Source organism: Carcharodon carcharias, chromosome 23 (genome assembly GCF_017639515.1).
Source record: "Carcharodon carcharias isolate sCarCar2 chromosome 23, sCarCar2.pri, whole genome shotgun sequence".
NCBI lineage: Eukaryota > Metazoa > Chordata > Chondrichthyes > Lamniformes > Lamnidae > Carcharodon > Carcharodon carcharias.
In genome coordinates this window covers 25,247,261-25,269,662 of record NC_054489.1, presented here as the reverse complement: position 1 = coordinate 25,269,662, position 22,402 = coordinate 25,247,261, and the positions used below count along the sequence as shown (strand labels likewise).

The window sequence follows — 22,402 nt, the reverse complement described above, 5'->3', positions numbered from 1 at the left end:
TGCTTCTAATGTTGTCACAAATGGAAGCTGTAGACTTTACTCACACCTATCAGTTATCAAACATCCTCAGGGACTGACCTCAGCTGATATGTAGGTGACGTTCCTCGAAAATCCTTTTTTTAGGTGCATTCTGATTACCACAAATCCGAAGCCTTCAACAACCAGCTCCCTGCTCTTGGGGAGATAGGATATCCTCAACCTTTCCCCACTTGACGTGCTGTGGGAATGTATAATGCCACATTCTCACTTACGCAATCGAATTCCCCTCGGGAGAAAATACCTGAGCTGAAACATGGGACTAAAAGAGCAAGTGATGGAGGGGGTATAGATAGAGGGCTGGTGGCAGAGGAACATGGGCAGAAACTCATGGAAAGCTTTACTTAGACTTCTTCTTTGTTACACTACTCTTCCTCTACCCCAACTTCTCGCTTTGGTAGATTTCCATGAATAAAGGCTACAAGTTAAATAATGGCAAGCATTACTTCCTTGGGATTAAGGAGACGAGGTGGAAGTTTGTGTTTGGGGTCTGCTTTTTCACAGGGATACATTGGTAACCTTGCAGGTGTGCAGTCACCAACCTGGCATCAGCACTGTGTACCAACCCCACCCACGGCTGAGCAGACTACCTCCTTAGCAGTTTTGTGGCCTGTTCCCCAGGGCCTGTGAACTCCTTGATATCAGGGATGCCTCCATCTGGGTGCCCGTGCTTTTTTCAGACATTGTGTGCAAGTTTTATTCCCCGTAACGATTGAATGAATTAAAAATCGGCAATTGAAGGTTGACTCCTAGTTGAAGTTGAGGAAAAGGTTTTAAGGTTGTACACACGAGCAACTGCTGTTAGGGAGGCTACTCACACTGTAAGATCCCTAGTTTGTGGCCTATTTAACTATAGTGTAGTGTGAATAATTAGCTGTTTGGCTGTTACTTTTGAAGAGTTTGCTGGTGCCCAAAGAAGAAAAGAGAGCTGCTGGTATATACCTTGTGTCTTAACTGAATTACTGCCAGCAAAATAACTGCTGTCATTACAATGTGCAAATGTAAAAGCATCTTCAATGAAGAAAAACATCTGAAATTGCTTCTTAGAGGTAATTTTAAAAATGGCCAAAGAGACAAAGAAGGGTTTGGTCAAAGAGATAGGCTTTAAGGAGGGTCTTAAAGGAGTAGAGAGAAGTGGAGATGCAAAAGGGTTTAGAGAAATAATTCTAAACTGTGGTCTGAGTGAGATAAGGAGAAAGAAGGAAAAGGAAAGGAGAGTCACATAAATATCTCAAATCAAAGGAATTAAGAGTTTGGTGGGGAAATTGTTTGGGTGTTTGCAGCATTGTATAGAGACAAGGATAAATAACAGGGAATTTAATCATAAAGGTGAATGGAATACAGCAAAGGCAGGGGCATTGGGCAAACAGGGCTTAGTGCAATAGAGGACAAGGGAATTAGTGGCAAAGATACTGAGTTTGTGTCAGGAGCCAAATAAAATTATTTTGGTCTTCCCAATATTGATCTGGAGAAAATTGTGGTTCATCCAAGACCGAACATTGGAAACAATCTGACCTCACGTGGACAGTAGAGGGGCCGGGAGATGTGGCGGTCAAGTAGAGCTGTGTACCATAAGCATATGTTTGGAAGTCCATCCCATGTCAATGATGAAGCCAAGGAGTAGTAAATAGATGAAAGAGGAGGGCCCGAGAAAGAATCTTTGGAGGACTTCTGAGATAATGGTGAATGGGTAAGAGGAGAAAGCATCGCAAGAGATTCTCTAGCAATGTTTGGATAGGCGTGAATGGGACTAAACAAGGGTAGTCTTCCAGACAAGGACAATGGAGGGGGGCATTTTAGAAGGGTTGTGGGTTTGACTTGATAATGCAAAATAACAATAGACTCGCAGAAAGTCACATTGTAAGATGCATGATGATATGATACTTCATGATCATACTAAGTACTAATGAATTATTTCTTTGAAGTTTCCTATCCAAAGAAATCTGATGCTCTGTGGCACTCCATGGTAACAGCAACAATGGCATTCATTTAACATAGAAAACATCTCAAAAAGCTTCACAGAAGCATAACTTTTCTGTTAACTAGCTATATCCAAATATCCTTTCTGGTTTTGCTGGAGCCTTTGTGATCTGTTTGTTGCTACAGAACTCTTTCCAAGGAGAACACATGGATCCTTCCGAATAATAACAAAAAAATCAAGATGCCTTAGTATCTTTAAAAATGCTATTTTTGTTGAAAGTCCAAGGATCTAGCATTGAATGTAATTCTTTGATACAAAAAAATCTTCGCCAGATTTGCAATGTTAAAATCTGCTTGGCAGAATGACAGTTATTTCATGAAATCATATCCTACTTAAAATTAAATATAACATGATAAACTTGTTTTTCCAGTGTGTACATAAAGGTTGGCTCTCATATTCCCTTTCCCTCTTGTCTGGAGGAGGAAGTGCGCCCTGAAGGACAGTGCATTGACCAACTGGAACCCATCAGCTGCGATGATGTATTTAGTCCTTATTTTATTATTAACTGGTGCAATATTTCATTGGTAAGTATGTTTGTCTGGCAAAATTCATAATATGTCGCAAAACACCCCCCAAAACACTCTGAAACAGTGAAATAAAAAGTCCTTCCCTTCATCTAAAAGTTTTGAAGGATTATAAATAAAACTTATGTATAATTTGTCTTTATGTTAAATAAAATGTTAAATCAAGAAAACCACCAAATGAAAGACCAACAAATATTTCCAATTATTACAGCACAAGAGTGGCCAGAGTTTGCTGTGGGCAAATGATTAGACTTGCACTTGTCCATAGACTTTCCAGGGGTACATGTGCACTCTCCGGAATTTGCTGTATGATTTGTGCATAAATGACAGTAAACACTGTTAGCCTCACTATTCTTTCCAGAGTAGAATTTAGCCCAAGATCTTCCTCTTAAAAGCTTTTTTTCAGTTAAAACTTAAAAAACTGTGATATTTTATTTTGTGGTCTTATGAAATAACTAGTCACTCTCCCACAGTGTTGTTCACAGTAAGTTGAAGAAAGCGCTATTTTATAATGACTGGAGTAATGTGTCATGTATTATCCCATCAATTGAACAAGGCCAAAATCATCATTTTGGCTCTTTCTGTAAATGCCTCTCCCTTGCCATCTCCTCCTTGACCATTCACTGAAGCTGAGTGAAGGCCACACAAAACCTCTGGAAAAATATCTCTCCTGTTCTCTATCCTAAATCTCTTGCACTTAATTTTATGTCAACTCATAACCACTGGGGACTGTCTGCTTTTATCTATTCCTTCATAATTTTAGACACCCCTATCAAATCACCATGGACAGAATTTCACCCATGTCGGGCGGGCTCAGTGGGACGTGTACCACCAATTGCAATTGGGGCCGGAAGGCAATTTCACGCTAGCGGGTCAATTAAGGTCCACCCAGTGTGAAACGTGAGCTTCAGTGCTGCCTGTGCCAGCAGGGAGGGGGGCGGAATGCGAGCAGATCGAGCACAAACTTCGTGTATGCGCGTGAGTACGTGCTTATAAATCTCCCTGAGACTCTGACATAAGCAGGGATATGTTATTAATGAAAAATTAAAGTTTTTTTATTTTAATTTTCCGACTCGTGGATGAGGTTTCCAAAAAAGTACAAAGGCCGCTTAGCCTTTTCACCTGCCCACCAACCGTAAGGTTGGGCGGGCAGCGAAAAATTTCTTTTAATTAACTTTTTAATGGCCTTTATAGGCCTTTTAATTGTCGGCAGGTGCGCTGCTGACTCCAGCGTGTGCCTGCCGGCCGAAATATCATGCAAGTGCACAATGACTTAGGGACGCTCGCCTGACATCATCACCTGTCATTTCACACTCGGTCGGGCGCACGCCCACCCGCCCACCGAGCTAAAAGTTTTACCCCATGTATTCTCCACCATTGTAATGAAAACATAGGCTAGTGACAGAGTCATCACTCCTGGTAGATGTTGGAGGTCCAGACTATTGACAGCTCAGAGAAGCATGAACCAAAGTAAAGCCAATTTTATCATTCTTTTGGTAAGTTCATCAATGTGAAATTGATTTTTTTTTAAACTGAACTGATATATACAGAACGATAGCTGCAAATGATAGCTTAAGGTTTTATCCAAAACTAATGGGCAATTTCATATCTAATCAAGGTTGTCCAGTTTGAATCAAACTGGATGTCATTACAACTACTGCTCGTCAATAAAATTCCAGAGATCAAAGGGTTAATTGTAACTCCCTCCACTCAATGTAAATGGGGTGGGGAGGGGTGGAGGCAGTTGTCCAAAAGTGATGTTAGGTACTTACAAACTCACTTAAGCTGACACCCTGTTGATTCAGGTGGGATGTGATTTGTAATACACAATTACAACTTCACAGTATAAATGGGTGGAGTGTGTGCCACACACAATTCATCTATTTATACTGGACAGTGATTGGTCTAACCATTGATGGTAGTGCTCTAGGCTACTTGCAAACAGGATGTGCTCCTCCTCTGCCCACAGAAAATCTCAGCATGCTCCCACCCCCGAGATCACATCCGCCAACTGACCATCAACCCCTGCCTCCAAACTGATCATGTTGGCTTCTGCTGTAAAGTGTTTTTCCGCTTCTGATGTGCTACCTTCTCCTTTGAAGTGCTGCTGCAGGCCCTTGAAACTTGGCAGCCCTGCCCAGTTTCCTGTCTCTAGACCCTAGAGCTGCCTGCTACTTTTCAACAATATTCTGTGCCTGGCCAAAACTCGATTCACTGACAGCAAGTCTTTCTCCCTTGCTGATGCCACCCTGCTCAAACTTCCATGGAGACACTACCAACCACTTTTCACATGGGACCCTCCAGACAACAACAGCAAGTTGTGCTTACGTAGCATGTTTAATGTAGTAAAACATTCCAAGACTTTGCAGGAGCGTTACCAAATAAAATTTGTCACTGAGCCACACAATGAGCTATTAGAACAAATGACCAAAAATTTGGTTAAAGAGACAGGTTTTAAGGAGTGCCTTAAAGGAGGAAAGCAAGGAAGAGCTGTGGAGAGGTTTAGGGCAGCAATTAGAGCTTATGGAGCAGACAAATTAAGCCACAGTGGAACAAATAAAATCATGGATGCTCAAGAGGCCAGCATTGGAGGGATGCAGACATCTCGGAGTGTTGTAGGGCTGCAAAATATTATAGAAATAGGGAGGGGAGAGGTCATGTGGGGATTTGAATACAAAGTTGAAATTTTTAAAATTGAGCTGTTGCTTAACCAAGAGTTAATGTAGGTCAGTGAGCACAGTGGTGATGGGTGAACAAGACTTAGTGTGAGTAAGGTCATGAGCAGCAGAACTTTGGATGCCTTCAAGTTTATCAAGGGTAGAAGATGGGAGGCCAGCCAGGAGTGCGTTGGAATGGTCAAGTCTAGAAGTAACTAAACTTGAAAGAGGGTTTCAGCAGCAGATAAGATGAAGCAAGGGTGGGGTCAGCTAACGTTACAGAGGTGAAAATAGATGGCATGGGTATGTGGTCCAGAGCTCATTTTAGGGTCAAATGTGACAAGATTTGTAACATCTGATTCAGCCTCAGACATTTGCCAGGGAGAGAGATGATGCTGCTCACTAGGGAATGGAGTTTGTGGCAGGGACTGAAGACAAATGGCTTTGGTCTTCCCAATATTGAGTTGAAGGAAATTTCTGCTCATTCAGTACTGGATGTTGGACAAGGAGCCTGGCAATTTAGGTATAGTGGGGAGGTTGAAAGAGATAGTGAGCTTGCGGAGGCTGTTGTCAACATACATGTGGAAACTGATGCTGTGTTTTTGGATGATGCCACCATTGTAGATGAGAAATAGGAGGGGCTTAGGATAGATCCTTAGGGAATACTAGAAGTATTGGTGTGGGACTGAGAAGAGAAGCCAGTGCAGGTGATTCTCTGACTATGATAGGGTAGATAAGAATGGAACCAGACAAGTTCAGTCCTGGAAAGGACAACCTTTTAACTCCAAATGCTCTTTTCTCTGGTCTATCCCTGGACTGACACCAGTGCCTCTGTAGTCGAGATAAAGGAAAAGAACAATCCAGAAACTCTAGTATTAGGGCTGTAATGGCTAATGTGTGGGACTGTGTAAATAGCACTTCCCATAATGATGATAGCTTCAGCAGAAACACCTAGTCTTTTATATCTGTTTATTGTACAGTTATATCTAATAAACCAGTTATTATTTGGACATACCAATGTCTCAGCAATTATTCTTCAGCCAGACCAACCAACATACAACAGAACCCCTCTCAAAACTACCCTTAAAATCTACCTCTTAGATCCCTCCTAATCTATCCTTGATTGGTTCAGCTTCTGTTTTGCCTGTGATACATCTCAGCAGATTTACCCCAAAAAGGCACTATCTAAATGGTGATTACTGAACTCAAGTTGCCAGTCCCAATCTGTGCACATTATCAAATTGTAATGATCATAAAGAGCTATCACTCTTTCAAATAGCCTATTTTCCAATGCTCACAGCCATCTAGAGTTTTTTAGAAGCAGCAGAACAGGGCCTATTAGAATCTCTTTAAAAACAAAACTCAGTGGAATGTGGTTTAAATAAAAAAGAAGCCTACTCCAGTTTTGTTGGAGAGAAATTTGCGCTGTTCAGGAATCAAACAGGTTCAGGAAATCAGAATAGGGAGGATCTTAAGATATGTAAGGAATGGGTCTCTGGGTTGAAGAGTAAAGAAAGTGTGGGTTGGAAAAGGAAGCAAACCTCCAGACAGGCAAAATAAAGGAAGAACAAGTTGAGGGATTATAGTGGTGGGTGCAGTGAGAAGCCATTAGGACTGGGCCACTTGGTCATCAGGGGTGAAGTTGAGAATCAGGCAGTTAAAGGTGGGGGCTGGTGGGGGGGTGGGGGGGAGGGTGGAAGATCTCTATACAGTGAGTAGGCCAAATTGATCAAAGCACACAAGGGACCTGGAGGAGTCTGCAGAATAAAGAGGTAAACCAGGGCCAGAAAGTAGAAAGCAGCATGTCCCATCTCAATGTTGTGACCCGATAGGGGGTGTGAGGCAGGCAGGAGGCTGAAAACACAAGAATGGGAGGCATGGCACGTGAGATTTTTAAAATAAATATTTAATATATATGTAATATAGTTACAGAAAGTAAGATTATCATACCTGGAGGAAAACAAGATGGTGACAACAGAGTTCAAAAAATTTATAATATGTCCATGGAACCTGCTGGTGGCCAAAGTCTTATTTTTTATTTTGACAAAACTTATTGAAAATTGAGTTGATCATTGTCCAAGATGGGTACCTGAGAAGAATGCAAAACTGAGCAGCTACAGCAGAACCATTGGTGGATGAATGTAATTACTTTGTGAAAAATTTACTTAGGTTATTGCCATATAATGTAGACATAGCAATTGATGGTAAGGTGACAGGAAGTGTATGAAAGAGTTTCATATATAAGTTTATTTTTAAACACGTTTATCTGCCATATTTTTGTTTTGCAGATTGATAAATCCATACCTGATATCCCGGATGCTGATATAGTTCCTGGAGATGGTGTCCTTACTGATGGAGGAGAATTTAACCCACCTTCAGATTCGCTTGAAGACAGGGACTACTACTTAGACTACGTGGTTACAATAACCGTTCCTTTAGCAATTGGTCTGATTCTGTGTCTCATCCTTGCTTATATAATGTGTTGCCGTCGAGAGGGCTTGTAAGTTTTATTTTGATAATTTAAGTACAATGTCTCATAGATTTGTTACCTGCCGATCATTAAATTTATCATTCCAGTATATTCTGCGATTTGAGAGTAAAAGGAAATAATTTCCATTTTATATTACTTTGGATGTCACAAAACACTTCCCAGCCAATAAAGGGTGTTCACTGTAGTAATGTAGGGAAACACAGCAGCCAATTTATGTACAACATGGTCCCACAAATAGCAATGAGATAAACGAGCGAGTAAAAGGGGACATTTTCAACTTGTCACCCAAGTGTAAAACTGGTATTGTGGATCTGTCTCCCATTTTAAAACCTACCTGACCTTCATTTCCATTTGTTTCTAAGACGTGAGGCCAAGCTACAATACCAGTTTCATGTAAAGATGGCATGTTGAAAGTCTACACCAATCTGTTCAGTAATGCTGGTTGAAGGATACCTGTTGGCCAAAACACTGGTAAAACTCCAGTGGTCTTCTTTGATTTATTGCCATGGGGCCCTTTACTTGGGATGGCAGAAGTAGCTTCAATTTAAGATCCCATCTGAAAGTGTGCGCCAGCCATCATAATTTATTGGCGTGGAAGTCTTTTAACATTGTGATCATTGTTTGGCAGTAAGTTTAATTTCTTGGCGATGCTAAGTTATGATAGGCAATCAAAACTCAATGGCATTTTTTGTGATCTCAAGAAGCCTCTTCACACGCGATAATATATGCGATAATTGGTAAACAATGGAGCATCAGATCTTGCTGAATTCAGAAGGAGACAATGGCAATCATGTCTTTCCAGTTAATTTTTTTTACTCTTCTCAAGCAATCTTAGCAGTATAAGAAGTTTTATTTAGTGACATCTACAGTGTTATCAACATCTAAAAGGAAAGTCATTTGCAACAACCATAATAACTGAAAGTGCTAATAAAGCTTCCAACCTCCACCAGGTATCATAGGATTATCAGGAATGAATCAAATACCTTTTAAATTCAGTAAGAAAAAGAAACTGGATTTCAATACCATTGGTCAAAAAGAGATTATGTGTGTCAAAAAAAGATAATATGGTTCTATGCTATCAGAGAAAAGTTGGACATGGTTTTACAACATGATTGCCAAGATCATCAAGATTCATGCAAAGGGTAAAATATCTACCCTGGAGTCCTTGTTGGCAGGTAAATTGAAACTAGTTTCTTTTTCCAAGTATATATTATTTACAATTAATGCATCCTTTATACAATAGTTCATAGCTTTACTGTTCTTAGAATTTTTATGTCATTGCAAATTGGTATTTTCTGTATTCAATTTTGCTGCATGTTTGCTTATACTTGTTTTTTTCTTTCGTTTCACAGAATCACAGAATTGTTATACTGTATGCTTTATGAACTGCTTTCTCCACCTGTCCTGCCACCTTCAATGATCTATGCACATATACACCCAGGTCCCTCTGCTCAGATTAGTCACTCTTCTTCCAGATTCATTATATAGTTTGTTACCACTTCATTGGTTACTGATGGACTTCAAGCAAGGAATCCACTAACAAGAATCATGTTCAGCCAGTGAAATAGAATGAGCCAGGAATTCAGGAGAATCCACAATCTGTTTTCAGTTACCATGGAGGCATGTGAACTGCCGTTGGATCCTCTGCAGGGCTTTAATCTTTCAGCACTAAAAGATGAAAAGATACATTAGTTACAAAAAGCAGGTGGTAGCCTTTATACACATCCCCATCCTTGCTTTATTAAGAAGCAAGTGCAGAAGTCATGCACAATGTTCCTGCCATGCCATTATAATTTGCCTGCAGAAAGTTATTTATTTAGGCTAGGTGATGTTGGCTGCAATGCAGGGAAAAAAGGACAATGATTTAACTAAAGCTGATATAGGTAAGGAGAGTGTTGAAATATTTTCTTGTCAAAGCTGCAGTACTGATAGCCTCATTATTTACAACACACACAACACACCTGCACAGTCCTGCAAGCACTGCACCCCACTTCACTGAACTTGCATCTCTTCATCACTTGCCACTATTTCAACCTTTTACTTATCTATAACTCACACCCACACAGCTGACAGACATATTCTCTAAACATCTCACAAGACCCTTAATGGCTAAGTTCCCTCTTTCATGCAGGAGAAGGTCGCACACAATTCAAGGCAACAGGCTTTTGCCAGAAGAGGAAAAGCCACTCTGCACATTCTCTTTCCTCTTAAGGACAGTTTGCTGGCCAAATGGGAAGGGACAGACCGGAGGTTGTGGCACTGCGAATGCAGGAGACATCACACAGGGTTTCTTTATACCTAATCTGCTGTCCCTTCTGACATCTCCCACACCCCACACACGCTGCATGACGAACTGTAGATGCTTTCAGCACCAACCTCGCTCACGCTACAAGCTAATCCTTGTAGCTCTCTTTCATTTCAGCTGCTGAGAATGGCAATGCCTCTCAGCTGGTGGAGGAAGAGGACAGCAGTATTCTTGACTCTCGTAAGCACCAGCTCAGGTACTGATGCTGCATGCCCTTTAGAGGTTAGGTTCAAGGACACATCTTCACGTGGCGATTTTATGGGCATCAGTGCACAGGAGCTGAGGCAAGGGAATGGGACACCACAGTTGCCCACTTGCAGGAGGGTGAGGTGGCAAATTGGTACTGCTGAGGACTCAAAGACCTGGAGCTCCCAGGCTAGTGAAGAACGCTGATGGACATACACCAAGAAATGCTAAGTGCACTGTGCAGCCTGCCAGAAAGCTTGCAAACAATATCAGCACAGGGGAGTCCAGCTCCAACTTCACTCAGGACCTTGTGCAGAGCATGGAGACCACTCTGTCCAACGTGAACATGGAGAATATGGGCAGTTTTTCCGTGCACTGTGATATTCAGCAGAATTTATAGAAGAATAAACCTCAGGTGGAAACCCAGCCCGAATTCCTGTGCCTTCCAGAGGCTCAAATCTGCACTCAGCCCTCCCTCAACCCAGGAATTTCAGGATTGATAGCTGTACAAAGTCAATAGGCTTAAACAAACAGGGAGTAATAAGCGATGCCAATGAAAGGAACAAATTAGGAAGGAAAACAACAATAAAGAAACAGCAATTGAAGGGTCATATAGACAGTTCAAGGTAGTAGTGGAAGAAAAACAAACCATATTAACACATTTGTTTCAATCTACCACTGTAGTAAACTAAACACACAACTAAAAATATTACGATAAAAGTTGTTAATCGGTGAATCTCTTGAAGGTGCATCAAGCCCATCTGACTGTATTTATTTGTATTAGAGTCATTTGATAGTACAGGACTTGAGTATTGCTGAAAAAGGGAGACATTTTTGTCGAAGCTTTTTGTCTTGCACTAATCAGGACAATTTGCAAAAAAAGTACCAATGTGGGGGGAAACAACATATTTATACTGTATAGGAGACAAAACAGTTCTGTCTCTTCTTATACAGTATAAATATGTTGTTTCCCCTGACAGTGGCATTTTCTTGCAAATTGTCCTGATGAGTGCAAGATGAAAAGCTTTGACAAAAATGTCTCTCTTTTTCAGCAATATCAAATTGTCTCATAATTACAAATGCTAGACATATGTATTAATTGGTCTGAACGTTGGTGATCAGCATAGGCTTCTGTTTTGTCTTTTTCACATTTACAGAAGAACCTCCAATGATTTCCTCTTCCCTCATTCAATGTGTGTTATTGACTACTCTCATTTTGTTCATTTGCAGGGAAAAAAGAGACTTAAGGACTTCGGAGTAAGTGGCCATTGTTTCTTTACCTTTTTCATTACAAAAAAGTTTAGCTCATGAAAACAGATCTTGATATTTTGAATACAGCATATTTAGCAACTGTCTTCATATGCATGATACAATGCAAAGTTTATTCTTTAAAGTTCTGAAGAAAGTCCATTGCTATATCATTGGTAAGCAGAGAGTTAGCAAATTGTTTACAGGAACAGGAGTAGATGTTGAGGGAAAGCACATGAAAAGGAGACAACTTCCACCTGAGCTGAGTGAGAAAGCCACAGAGCACTTTGGAGCTGATTACAGTGATAGTGACCAATGTAAATGAAGGTAAAGTTAGTGAGGGATCTCAAATCCAGTATATTTGGGTTGTGGACAAATCCCAAAGCAAACGCTGGGTCATCAGGATGCTAGCAACAGAGTTTTGATATTTATTGCATGGAGCTATTAGCTGAAGGCAAGGTCATCACTGCCATTAACTTTTCTGCCTCTAGCTCCATCCAGATTAGTGCTGCTTTCTCAACTAATGTGCTGAAACAAGTATTAAAAAGACGACTGGTGTATTAATTACCATAGCCTGAACTTTCATCTCCTCTTCCACTGATTTATATGAATATTGCATGCTTGTTCAATTTCAACACAATGCAGTATTTGAGAAAGCACAGGGGGTCACTGTTATGGTTTTGTGGCTATTCAAGCAACAGACTCATCTCTTGCGCTGCTACTATTACTTGTTCCTCACCATCTTTACACCGTAGTGTTGCCCAGTGCTAATGTTTCAAGGTCATTTTGCTATACATTTCAGGATATGTGTTGTTGCACTAGTGTTTGCAAACATTAATGAAAAAGATATAGGATGATGCGTACTGTTATTTATTAAATGAGCCATGCAGTTTGCTCTTCCAGACTTACAATGGTAGAATAGCGACATGTGTTGAAATGCTGGTTGCAAGAGATATCTTCAAACAGAACTTGTTTTGCGATATACGTTTGGCTTCCCTTACCTACTCTTGCATGCAGGATGTCCACAGCGGCCTCCTCCTAGGAAGTAAAAAGCTTGGGGAAAATTTGATTGTCAGAAAGGGTAGATACATCTTAGGAGAGCTGAATTAGAGTTAAACAGTGCAAATAACAGGCAGAAATGGTGCAGGAAGGCTGCAAAGCCCCCCACCCCATCCCCACCCATTTTCAGAATATGCTCTGGAGGTGTTAGCGGAGGAGACAGACAGGAGGAAGCAGGTGAGATGAAAGAACCAATCCAGGCAAGTCATACAGCACAAGTGGGCAAAGGTGACAGAGTACAGAAATGCCTAAAATGTAGCATCTAGGGCCTGGCTGCAACACTGATAAAAGTTTCATGATCTGACCAGAACTACTAAGATAACGCCTCCTCTTAGCTCTGTGCCACCTGCGGCCCTAGCACACAAGTCTTCCCTCCCCACATTCATGTTTTTAAAAAAATGTTATTTATTCAAGGGATGTGGGCTTTGCTGGCTAGGTCAGCATTTATGGCCCATCCTTAATTGCCCTTGAGAGGATGGTGGTGAGCTGCCTTCTTGAACCGCTGCAGTCCATGTGTTGTAGGTACACCCAGAGTGCTGTTAGGGAGGAAGTTCCAGGATTTTGATCCAGTGACAGTGAAGGAACGGCGATATTGATGGTGTTCCCATGTATCTGCTGCCCTTGTCCTTCTAGATGGTGATGGTCATGGGTTTGGAAGGTGCTGTCTAAGGAGCCTTAGGTGTTTCTTCAGTGCATCTTGTAGATGGTACACACTGCTGCTACTGTGCGTCTGTGGTGGAGGGAGTGAATCTTTGTGGGTGGGGTGCCAATCAAGTCGGCTGCTTTGTTCTGGATGGTGTCAAGCTTCTTGAGTGTTGTGGGAGCTGCACCCATCCAGGCAAAAGGAGAGTATTCCATCACACTCCTGACTTGTGCCTTGTAGATTGTGGACAGGCTTTGGGAGTCAGAAGGTGAGTTACTCGCCGCAGGATTCCTAGCATTTGACCTGCTCTTGTAGCCAATCTATTTATGTGGCTAGTCCAGTTCTGTTTCTGGTCAATGATAACCCCCAGGATGTTGATAGTGGGGGATTCAGTGATGGCAATGCCATTGAATGTCAAGGGGTGATGGTTAGATTCACTCTTGCTGGAGATGGTCATTGCCTGACACATGGGTGCCACGAATGTTACTTGCCACTTGTCAGCCCAAGCCTGGATGTTATCCAGGTCTTGCTGCATTTGGACATGGACTGCTTCAGTATCTGAGGAGTTGCGAATGGTGCTGAACATTATGGAATCACCAACAAACATCCTCACTTCTGACCTTATGACAGAGGGGTAAATGATGAAGCAGATGAAGATGGTTGGGCCTAGGACATTACCCTTAGGAACTCCTGCAGTGATGTCCTGGAGTAGAGATGACTGACCTCCAACAATCATCTTCCTCTTTGCTAGGTATGACTCCGACCAGCAGAGAATTTTCCCTTGATTCCCATTGACTCCAATTTTGCTAGAGCTCCTTGATGCCACAATTGGTCAGATGTGGCCTTGATGTCAAGGGCAATCACTCTCACCTCACCCCGGAATTCAGCTCGTTTGTCCATGTTTAAACCAAGGCTGTAATGAGGTCAGGAGCTGAGTGGCCCTGGCGGAACCCAAACTCAGTGTCAGTGAGCAGGTTATCGCTAAGCAAGTGCAGCTTGATAGCACTGCTGGTGACCCTTCCATCACTTTACTGATGTTCAAGAGTAGACTGATGGTGTGGTAATTGGCTGGTTTGGATTTGTCCTGCTTTTTTGTGTACAGGACATACCTGGGCAATTTTCCAAATTGCTGGGGAGATGCCAGTGTTGTAGCTGTACTGGAATAGCTTGGCTAGGGGTGCAACACAAGTCTTCAGTACTATTGCCGGAATATCGACAGGGCCCATAGCCCTTGCAGTATCCAGTGCCTTCAGCCTTTTCTTGATTTCACATGGAGTCAATTGAATTGGCTGAAGAATGGCATCTGTGATGCTGGGGACCTCTGGAGGAGGCTGAGATGGATCATCTACTCGGCATTTCTGGCTGAAAATTATAGCTAGTGCTTCAGATTTATCTTTCGCACTGATGTGCCGGGCTCCCTCATCATTAAGGATGCAGATATTTGTGGAGCCTCCTCCTCCAGTGAGTTGTTTAATTGTTCACCACCATTCATGGCTGGAGGTGGTAGGACTGAAGAGCTTTGATCTGATCCGTTGGTTGTAGAATCGCTTAGCTCTATCTATCACTTGCTGCTTATGCTTTTTGGCACACAAGTAGTCCTGTGTTGTAGCTTCACCACGTTGACACCTTATTGTTAGGCATGCCCTCTGGCACTCTTCATTCTACTCCAACACCAATGGCGTACTTCACCAAACTTCATTCTACTATCTCTTGCTGCTCTTTCATCTCTTTCCAGACTAGCACATAGATTATCTGCTGTATCAGCCAAAGTGTATTAAATACATCGGCAGTGCACGGGTCAGGATGCCAGTACTTTTGTCTCCTTTCCCAATGATTGTCATCAACAACGTGATAGGACTGCCCAGTTTCACCACACTGCTACATTTCCTCAAAATGTAGGGTTTCATTGATGACAGTCCCAGCTCCACTAGCACCACTGGTTGCCCCACTGTACACAGTATCCTCTGGAATGTCTGTAGTTGCACTCGTACATGCAAGTGGTTGCTATGGGATACAATATTTTTTAGGGCCTATCAACAGTTCTGTAATGCTCCACTTGCATACCAACAAAGACAGAAAGGAGTATTTGATGGAATTCTGGCTACAAGACACACTTTTAAACAGGGATTGCATTGCAAGCAGAGCATGCTGTATTTACATGGTCAGGTTTATGTCTGTGGGAATGACAACAAGACATAGCAAAAGTGAAATTAGCCCTGCACTTTGCAGAAGCTGCTGATTTCATTTTCCACTTGTACATTGATACTTTTATGGACAAGGAAATTGGGAGTACCCTTTTCAATGGGAGTCTCAAGAGCTAGTAATTTTGGACCTGAGTTTAGTCTGACTCCATTCCTTGTATTGTGCGTCATCTTCTGATGCTCCAAGACCTTAAACGGGCCCTCTTATAAAGGGGCCAATTTCAATGTACTTTGTAGCTGGTCTTGTCAGTTTTACACGAACACTCCAAACCAGCACCACATCGTACACTCTTTTCACCCCTCGCTTCAGCTAGTGTCAGGATGCAGCATAACTGGCACCAATGCATACTGGATCTACATCATTTTCTCAACCCTAGAAACTCCAGCAAGCTCAGGCTCTCAACCCTCTGAGAGATCAGGACTCCTGCTCTGCAAATTATGATAATTGCAGATATTAAAGTCATTATGATGAATGCAATACATGTTCAAAAATTAATTATTGTATGCCTTATACCTTTTCCTCTTTTAGCATTCAACTTGTCCATCATCACTCAATTCAAGATAATACCAGTGAACTTAGAGATTTGGCTAAAAGCAGGGAAGGCCTACGGCCTCTCTCCACTCTCCCCATGTTTAATGCAAGAACTGGGGAAAGAGTTCCTCCATGTCTGCCTTTCAACTATGACACTTCCCGTGTACCTCTTGTATTGGACCAACAGTAAGTTCCTGTATTATTAAACTGTCATAATGTCAGAGAAAAATGAGCAATATATTTTGAAGAATCAGTGAATATTCTCTGTTCAATATATTGTAAATCTAGTTTCTTTTTGTTTTAGGTTTAGAAATTTGAAAAATTCTAAATTTGAAGCTTGTTTAATAAGGGCTGCAATTTTAATTTTTCATCCAAATCAAAAAAGTTTAAATCAAATAAACATTTTACAAAAGTTCATAACCTATCTTTACCGCCAGCTTGGTCTCACAGTAAATAAAGCTGCAAAGAGCATTGCAAGTGTGTGTTTGGTTTCCTTGGTAGCTAACTAGGTAGAGCGGTTTAGTGAAAAAATTCTAAATTTTAGGGTCTTGGTGTTTGAAAGCAGAGTAATCAATGGTGGAGTGATTAAAATAGGAGATACACAAAAGGCCAGAACAGAACTGGAGGAGTGCAGATCTCGGAGACGTAAACACTAATTGGTGCAAGATCACCAACTGAAAGTAGTTTTTATCTCTTCCATTTTGCATTTATGAGCCAATTATAAAGCCATTATTGCACCAACAGGAAATAGTTTTGTGTGTGCATCAAAACAAAAGTGGCAGTATAACTATTAAAACTCCCAGGAAGTTTTCTGTTTTAAATAGATTCCAGACAAAACATTTGAAGCAAATTATTTTACTGTGCGGCATTTCATATTACAATGACAAGAAGAGCTGATGCTTCAGATAAACAATTTTATTAAGCTGTAAAATAAATCCTATGACACACTTTTATGGAAGGTCATATTCCTCCCACTGACTAGTTTCCATCTGAAGGATCATACTCTGTAATAGAGATGTAAGTGTCAGTTAAACATTGTTGTCTCTTTAAAGCACAAATGCATTATAAAATGGTAGCCCATTGAAGGATCATATTCAGTTAATCATATGAAAGAAACCAAAGACATTCTTTTTCTCTCCTCGATGGATATATTGCACAAGACTGAATTGAAAGTACTAAAATACATATTATTTTATTGTTTTGGTAATAAGCTGCAGTTACCATTTCTCCAAGTTCTCTCAGCCTATTAAAACAATACTTATGTATACCGTGATTTAAGGTAGAAGAGCTGATTTTTGAATGTATGAACCTGGCAGGTAAGGCACCCTGACAAAAGTGCATTTGGTAAATCAGCTCCAAAATACGGGTGCTGGATTGGTTCCAAATTCCATTTATTCTGGCATTTATGCCTTTATAACATGTAGATTTCATTATATGATAGTGTGAACATTCATATTTATAACATTTACATGTAAAATAACGCAATGTAACATAAAGCTGTAACATTATTTAAACATCCAAACTACAATTGAAAATGTGTTTTAGCCACAATAAATCTTGTCACAGTCGACTAAGCAAAAATTGCAACTGTGTTTTGATTGTGACATGAGGGAAAAAATAAAAATGACAGCATTCACGTAATTTATCAAAATGCAACCGGGCACAATTATAAATATTGCAAAACAAATACTTGGGTAAAAGTTTATACAATCCATTTTCTGGCACCAATTTCTTAAAAGGATCCGAATGCAAGCACAGGACCCCCACTCCTATTTCAATAAGGTCAATTTTCACTTCAGGAAGCCACCAGGGGCACTGAATGAGTCCTTACCCAACCTGGCAGCTGCCACTTTTGGCATGCATTTCCCACACAGGATCTCCCATTGCAAAATTGGTACGTGAAACACCGGGCCCTGCCGGGCGTGTTTTCGCCAGGGGTGCCGGGGGGGGCACGTTAAATTAGAGGGTTGCTGGCAGCCTGCCTGCCATATTTAAATTAAAGGTCAATTGAGCTTGTTACCAAAGCCATTGCCTAGGTTATTCTGCTGTCCATGCCACAATACGATTGGCATGGGCAGGCAGACGTGAGTGGGGAGTTTTGAGGCCAAGTGGAAAAAAGGTGGGAAGGAAGAAAGCACATCATTCTGGGGTAGGGGTGGGGGGAGGGCATGGTAGTGTTGCGCTTTGTGCTTTGGGAGCACCCCCCAATATATTTTATTCTCCCTTGTTCCTTTCCACCTGCCCTTCGCAAAACCCAGCCCAGTGACATCATGCTCAAAAACCTAATGAAACACAAAAGAATTTCTGCCTCAGGTTATCCTGGAATATTTGGATTGAAATTCAACGTGGAATGTTAAGAATTTTTCACTATCAATTTATTTTTGAGTGTCAAAATTTGCATGGTTTATTCTCACTGGATTCACCAAATAAGTGTGTATTCATTTGTTGTCAATTTATACACGTGTTAGCTATTTACTTGTGGTTAAAACCATGTATTTTTCCATCAGGGAACCACACAGCGATCCTTATCCCGGGTAAGTTTGTTCTCAAATTGTAAACTAACAAGATTATTGAAATAATATTAAATGGGTTGAAGTATTAGTGCACTGCCTAGTGGTTTAAATACAAATCCATTCAGATTTGACCAGTTGTAGCAAAATAGATTGCTTTAACAGATCATTCACACCACCTACAGTTCAATGCATGATACTGCTATAGTAAGTAACTCACCTAACAGCCTTACCATAATGCTTTCTCTATGGATTCTGTCCTTTGCAGAAACCAGCCAAAGACACAACAGCAAAAAGACATTGGTAAGTATTTCAGCACTGGAAGAATATAAAACAGAATGCAACTTCTAAAATAAAGTAAGATTAACATATAGAATATTTAAATAGCATAGGACATTAGAAAGTAGGATCAGAAGTAAGCCATTCAGACCTGTTCCGCCATTCAGTTAAACCATTGCTGGTCCATATCTTAACTCCATTTACCTGCTTTGGTTCTGTAATCCTTAATACCATTGCCTAACAAGAAATATCAAGTTTTGAAATTTTCAATTGACCCATCCTCAACTGCTTTTTGGGGAGAGGTCCGGATTTCCACTAGCCTTTGTATGAAGAAATGCTTTCTGACATTCGCCCCTGAACTGCCTAGCGCTAATTAAGGTTACATTCCTTGTTCTGATCTCCCCTATCAGAGGAAATACTTTCCCTCTATCTACCCTGTCAAATCATGTCAATACCTTAAACACTTCAATTGAATCACCCCTTAATCTTCCATACTCAAGGGAATAAAAGCTTCATCCAGGCAAGTGGAGAATAGTCCACCACACTCCTATTGATAGTGGGCAGGCTTTGTGGAGTCAGGAGGCGAGTTACTTGGCACAGAATACCCAGCCTCTAGCCTGGTCTTGTAACCACAGTATTTATATGGCTGGTCCAGTCAATGGTAACCCCCAGGAGGTTGATGGGGGGAGGGGATTCAGTGATATTAATGCCATTGAATGTTAGTTATGGAAAAATAAAGTTTATCTGCATAACAGAGGAAAAGGACAGACACAATTAGGAATGCCATGCCATAGGGATACAAGATAGTGGTGACAAGCAACTGTTTATATGTAAAATTTACACACAGATTTCCATTATAAATGTTTACATAGGTAATTTCAGTAATCAGTGTTGGTATAAGTAGTATTACTGGGCGCAAGGTCTGTTGACATGAACAATAGGCCACATGAAAGAATTTTAAGTCAATCTCCCAGCCACATGGGCTCAGCCCATGGAATTGGAATTGCTCGGTCAGAAAATTTACCCTTTCATTCTTCTCTGCCGAAATATCCCAAAGTGATTCACATAAAATCAATTCATTTGAAGTTGCAATTACAGTCACGAATGCAAACATATTTTGTGTGCAACAATATCCCAAAGGCAGCAATGCAATGAGTAACAAGTTAACCCGTTTTAGAGTACTTTTGGGTTGAGGGAGGAATGTCGGCAAGCAAGTTAGGAGGTCTCCCTGTTCTGATATTAATAGAGGCACAGATGGGACTTCAATTTAATGTTTTGCCTGTAGGACAGCATCTCAGGCAATGCAGTGCTCCTTTAGCACTGCACTTTAATATCAGCTTAGATTATTTGCTCAGGTGCAACATGAACCTGAAAATGTTTCAATTACTCTACCAATTCACTTTGGGTCACATGGCCCTACTAAACAAGTCCAAATATAACCAGCCTTTGTAAAAAAAATATATAAATGGGTACACTGTTTACTATTATGAAAAGTCCCGCTTGAGATTTGTCACTTTGATTACTCTTAACCAATTACATTGAAAAAGAACTTGAATTGATTCCATATTCATACGGTATTTACTTACATACATTTCAGGAAAGTTTTCAGAATCGGATTATTAATGGAATTGCTTAACTTAACAAGGCTTTTTATATGGACAATTGTACAAGTATTGCTTTTGCAGAAATGTTAAAATAAGACTCAAGTAATCAGATTTTCAACAAACAGAGCATTTCCATCTTCCATCAAAGCTTAAAAAGCATAAAAGCTTTTGGAAAAATCTCCTTTTACAATAATACATCAACTTTCTGGTTTAAGAAGATAAATTGTTAAAATCTCCTCTGATATTCTAGATCATTGTATGATGTGCATTAAAAATGCTCATGCTATTGAAAAATAGGTCAAAGTTATTATAGATGCTAATCCTAATGCCTGTCACATGTTTTCTTTATTATATAACATCCCATTATGATTGAAGTATATTGATATTTTCATCTCTAACAGTAAATAACATTTTACCCACTTCTTAAATGGCCAAATATATGTTGAAACTTAATGGTGTTTCTTTTCTTTTTACTTAGGTAAATAAAGGCATAAGAAAGATTGCTGGCTGGATGCTAATCACTCCAGCACAAAATATATTTTCCATAATGAAAAAGAGAAACAAGTCAAATTAGAAATGCATGCATACTTAGATTTATGCCATTGATTTCTCATGATCAAACATTATGTGTACTGTAATGACTGCTGACATTTACAGCACCTTATTCTAAGCAGGCTGCATAGCTGAATAAACAAATCGCTGCCATTAAGTTGAATTTACAATGTGTGGTTATAACAAATTTACATGTTATGAGCATAACATGTTTGTGAAAATAGCAGTGACATTGCATTTACATGGTAATATCACTCCATGTGCTTTCAGTGCTACGTTAGAAACATTTTATAGTTTTACATACAGAACAACAAAATGAGGGGATCTAGTTACAAGGCAAAAATGCATTAATATAACAAAGATTTTGTGGTTTATGGATGTTATCTGGATACTTATATTGAATTAATTCTTTATCTTAATTTTATTTTGTGCAATACAGGTTTTGTAGGCTTTCATTTCTTATGTTTTTCACAGTTTTTGTACAAAACACATAGTGGGTTACAGTGGAGCATATTTAACTCCATTGACTGCAACAGAAAAAATTATCAGGCGCTATGTAGAACAGGTAGCCAATCTAATACCAGCTGTTTGGGCCACTTCCCGAGGCAAATTTCCACCCCAATATCTCCACAGAAAATCATTTGATGCCAAAATTGCTAGTACCTTCAAGGAGATGGGCACTGTAAAGATTAAAAGACACAGCAAATGATATGGTGTAAACATCTTTCAACAGATTACTGAGAAGTAAAACATAAGTTGCAAAATATACTAGTATTTTGAATTTAGGGTGGATATCCTGCTTTTTACTCATTTTATATGAATAGATAAAAGGTTATTGGCTTTTTTATATTTAAGCTTCTATTCATATGTAATACAACCCATAATTCACAAATATATAATTAATACAGTTCATTATGAGTTCATTGTTTATATAGTGTATATGCTTGTTTTAATGCATACGAAAATAAATTACTTCCTTAGTTTTTGTAACAAGATAATTATCCCTGTATTATGATGCCACAATGACATCAGTTCAGCTTTGTACACAAAATCTATGGGATAAGAATACTTATTAAGGATGCATATTTACCAGTCATTTCAGAGTTGCCCTCATTACAATAGGTGCTCTGCCTGTTATTAACAGAAACACAGTGGGTTGTTAATGTGAAGGCTGGCCCTTCATTGGCACTGGCTCGTGGATTATGAGGGATGAAATCCTGAGGCCTATTCTGTGCTGATGCATTAAGAACCTGAGACATCACAAATTATGCAACCTCCACATAATGTGACCTGAGCAGTGCTCCAGTTGGAATGGGTACTTCGCAGGACACAGATTGGCAATTAACATTTTTGATCCTGGATAGCATCCCCCAAGACATATATCTATCTTTACTTGTTGGTCCCATTTTGTTTCGGTGTTCACCTGTCAATTTCAACAAGCAGGCACTAATCTTTTAGCCTGGAGTTCAAGAAAAATGGTTTGCAATGAACAGGAAGCTGACATCTGGTACTCTGTCCCCGATTGTTGTGGTATTAAATTATGTAAGTGAGCTGACCTCGAATTACAGGACAAGGTTGGTCAGCCCTTTAAGGC

At 40.3% G+C, this 22,402-nt stretch overlaps 1 protein-coding gene across 1 annotated transcript in view; it reads left to right on the top strand.

Moving 5' to 3' along the window:
- Positions 1-21,480, top strand: part of LOC121268957 (alpha-sarcoglycan-like) — a 62,561-nt gene extending 41,081 nt beyond the window's left edge. The window contains exons 6-12 of the mRNA XM_041173259.1: positions 2,388-2,541; positions 7,487-7,698; positions 11,411-11,437; positions 15,861-16,049; positions 18,371-18,397; positions 18,642-18,676; positions 20,735-21,480. Of these exons, the coding sequence (XP_041029193.1) occupies positions 2,388-2,541; positions 7,487-7,698; positions 11,411-11,437; positions 15,861-16,049; positions 18,371-18,397; positions 18,642-18,676; positions 20,735-20,742 (652 nt within the window). The 3' untranslated portion in view covers positions 20,743-21,480. The remainder of the gene's footprint in view (positions 1-2,387; positions 2,542-7,486; positions 7,699-11,410; positions 11,438-15,860; positions 16,050-18,370; positions 18,398-18,641; positions 18,677-20,734) is intronic.
- Positions 21,481-22,402: the final 922 nt, after the last annotated feature.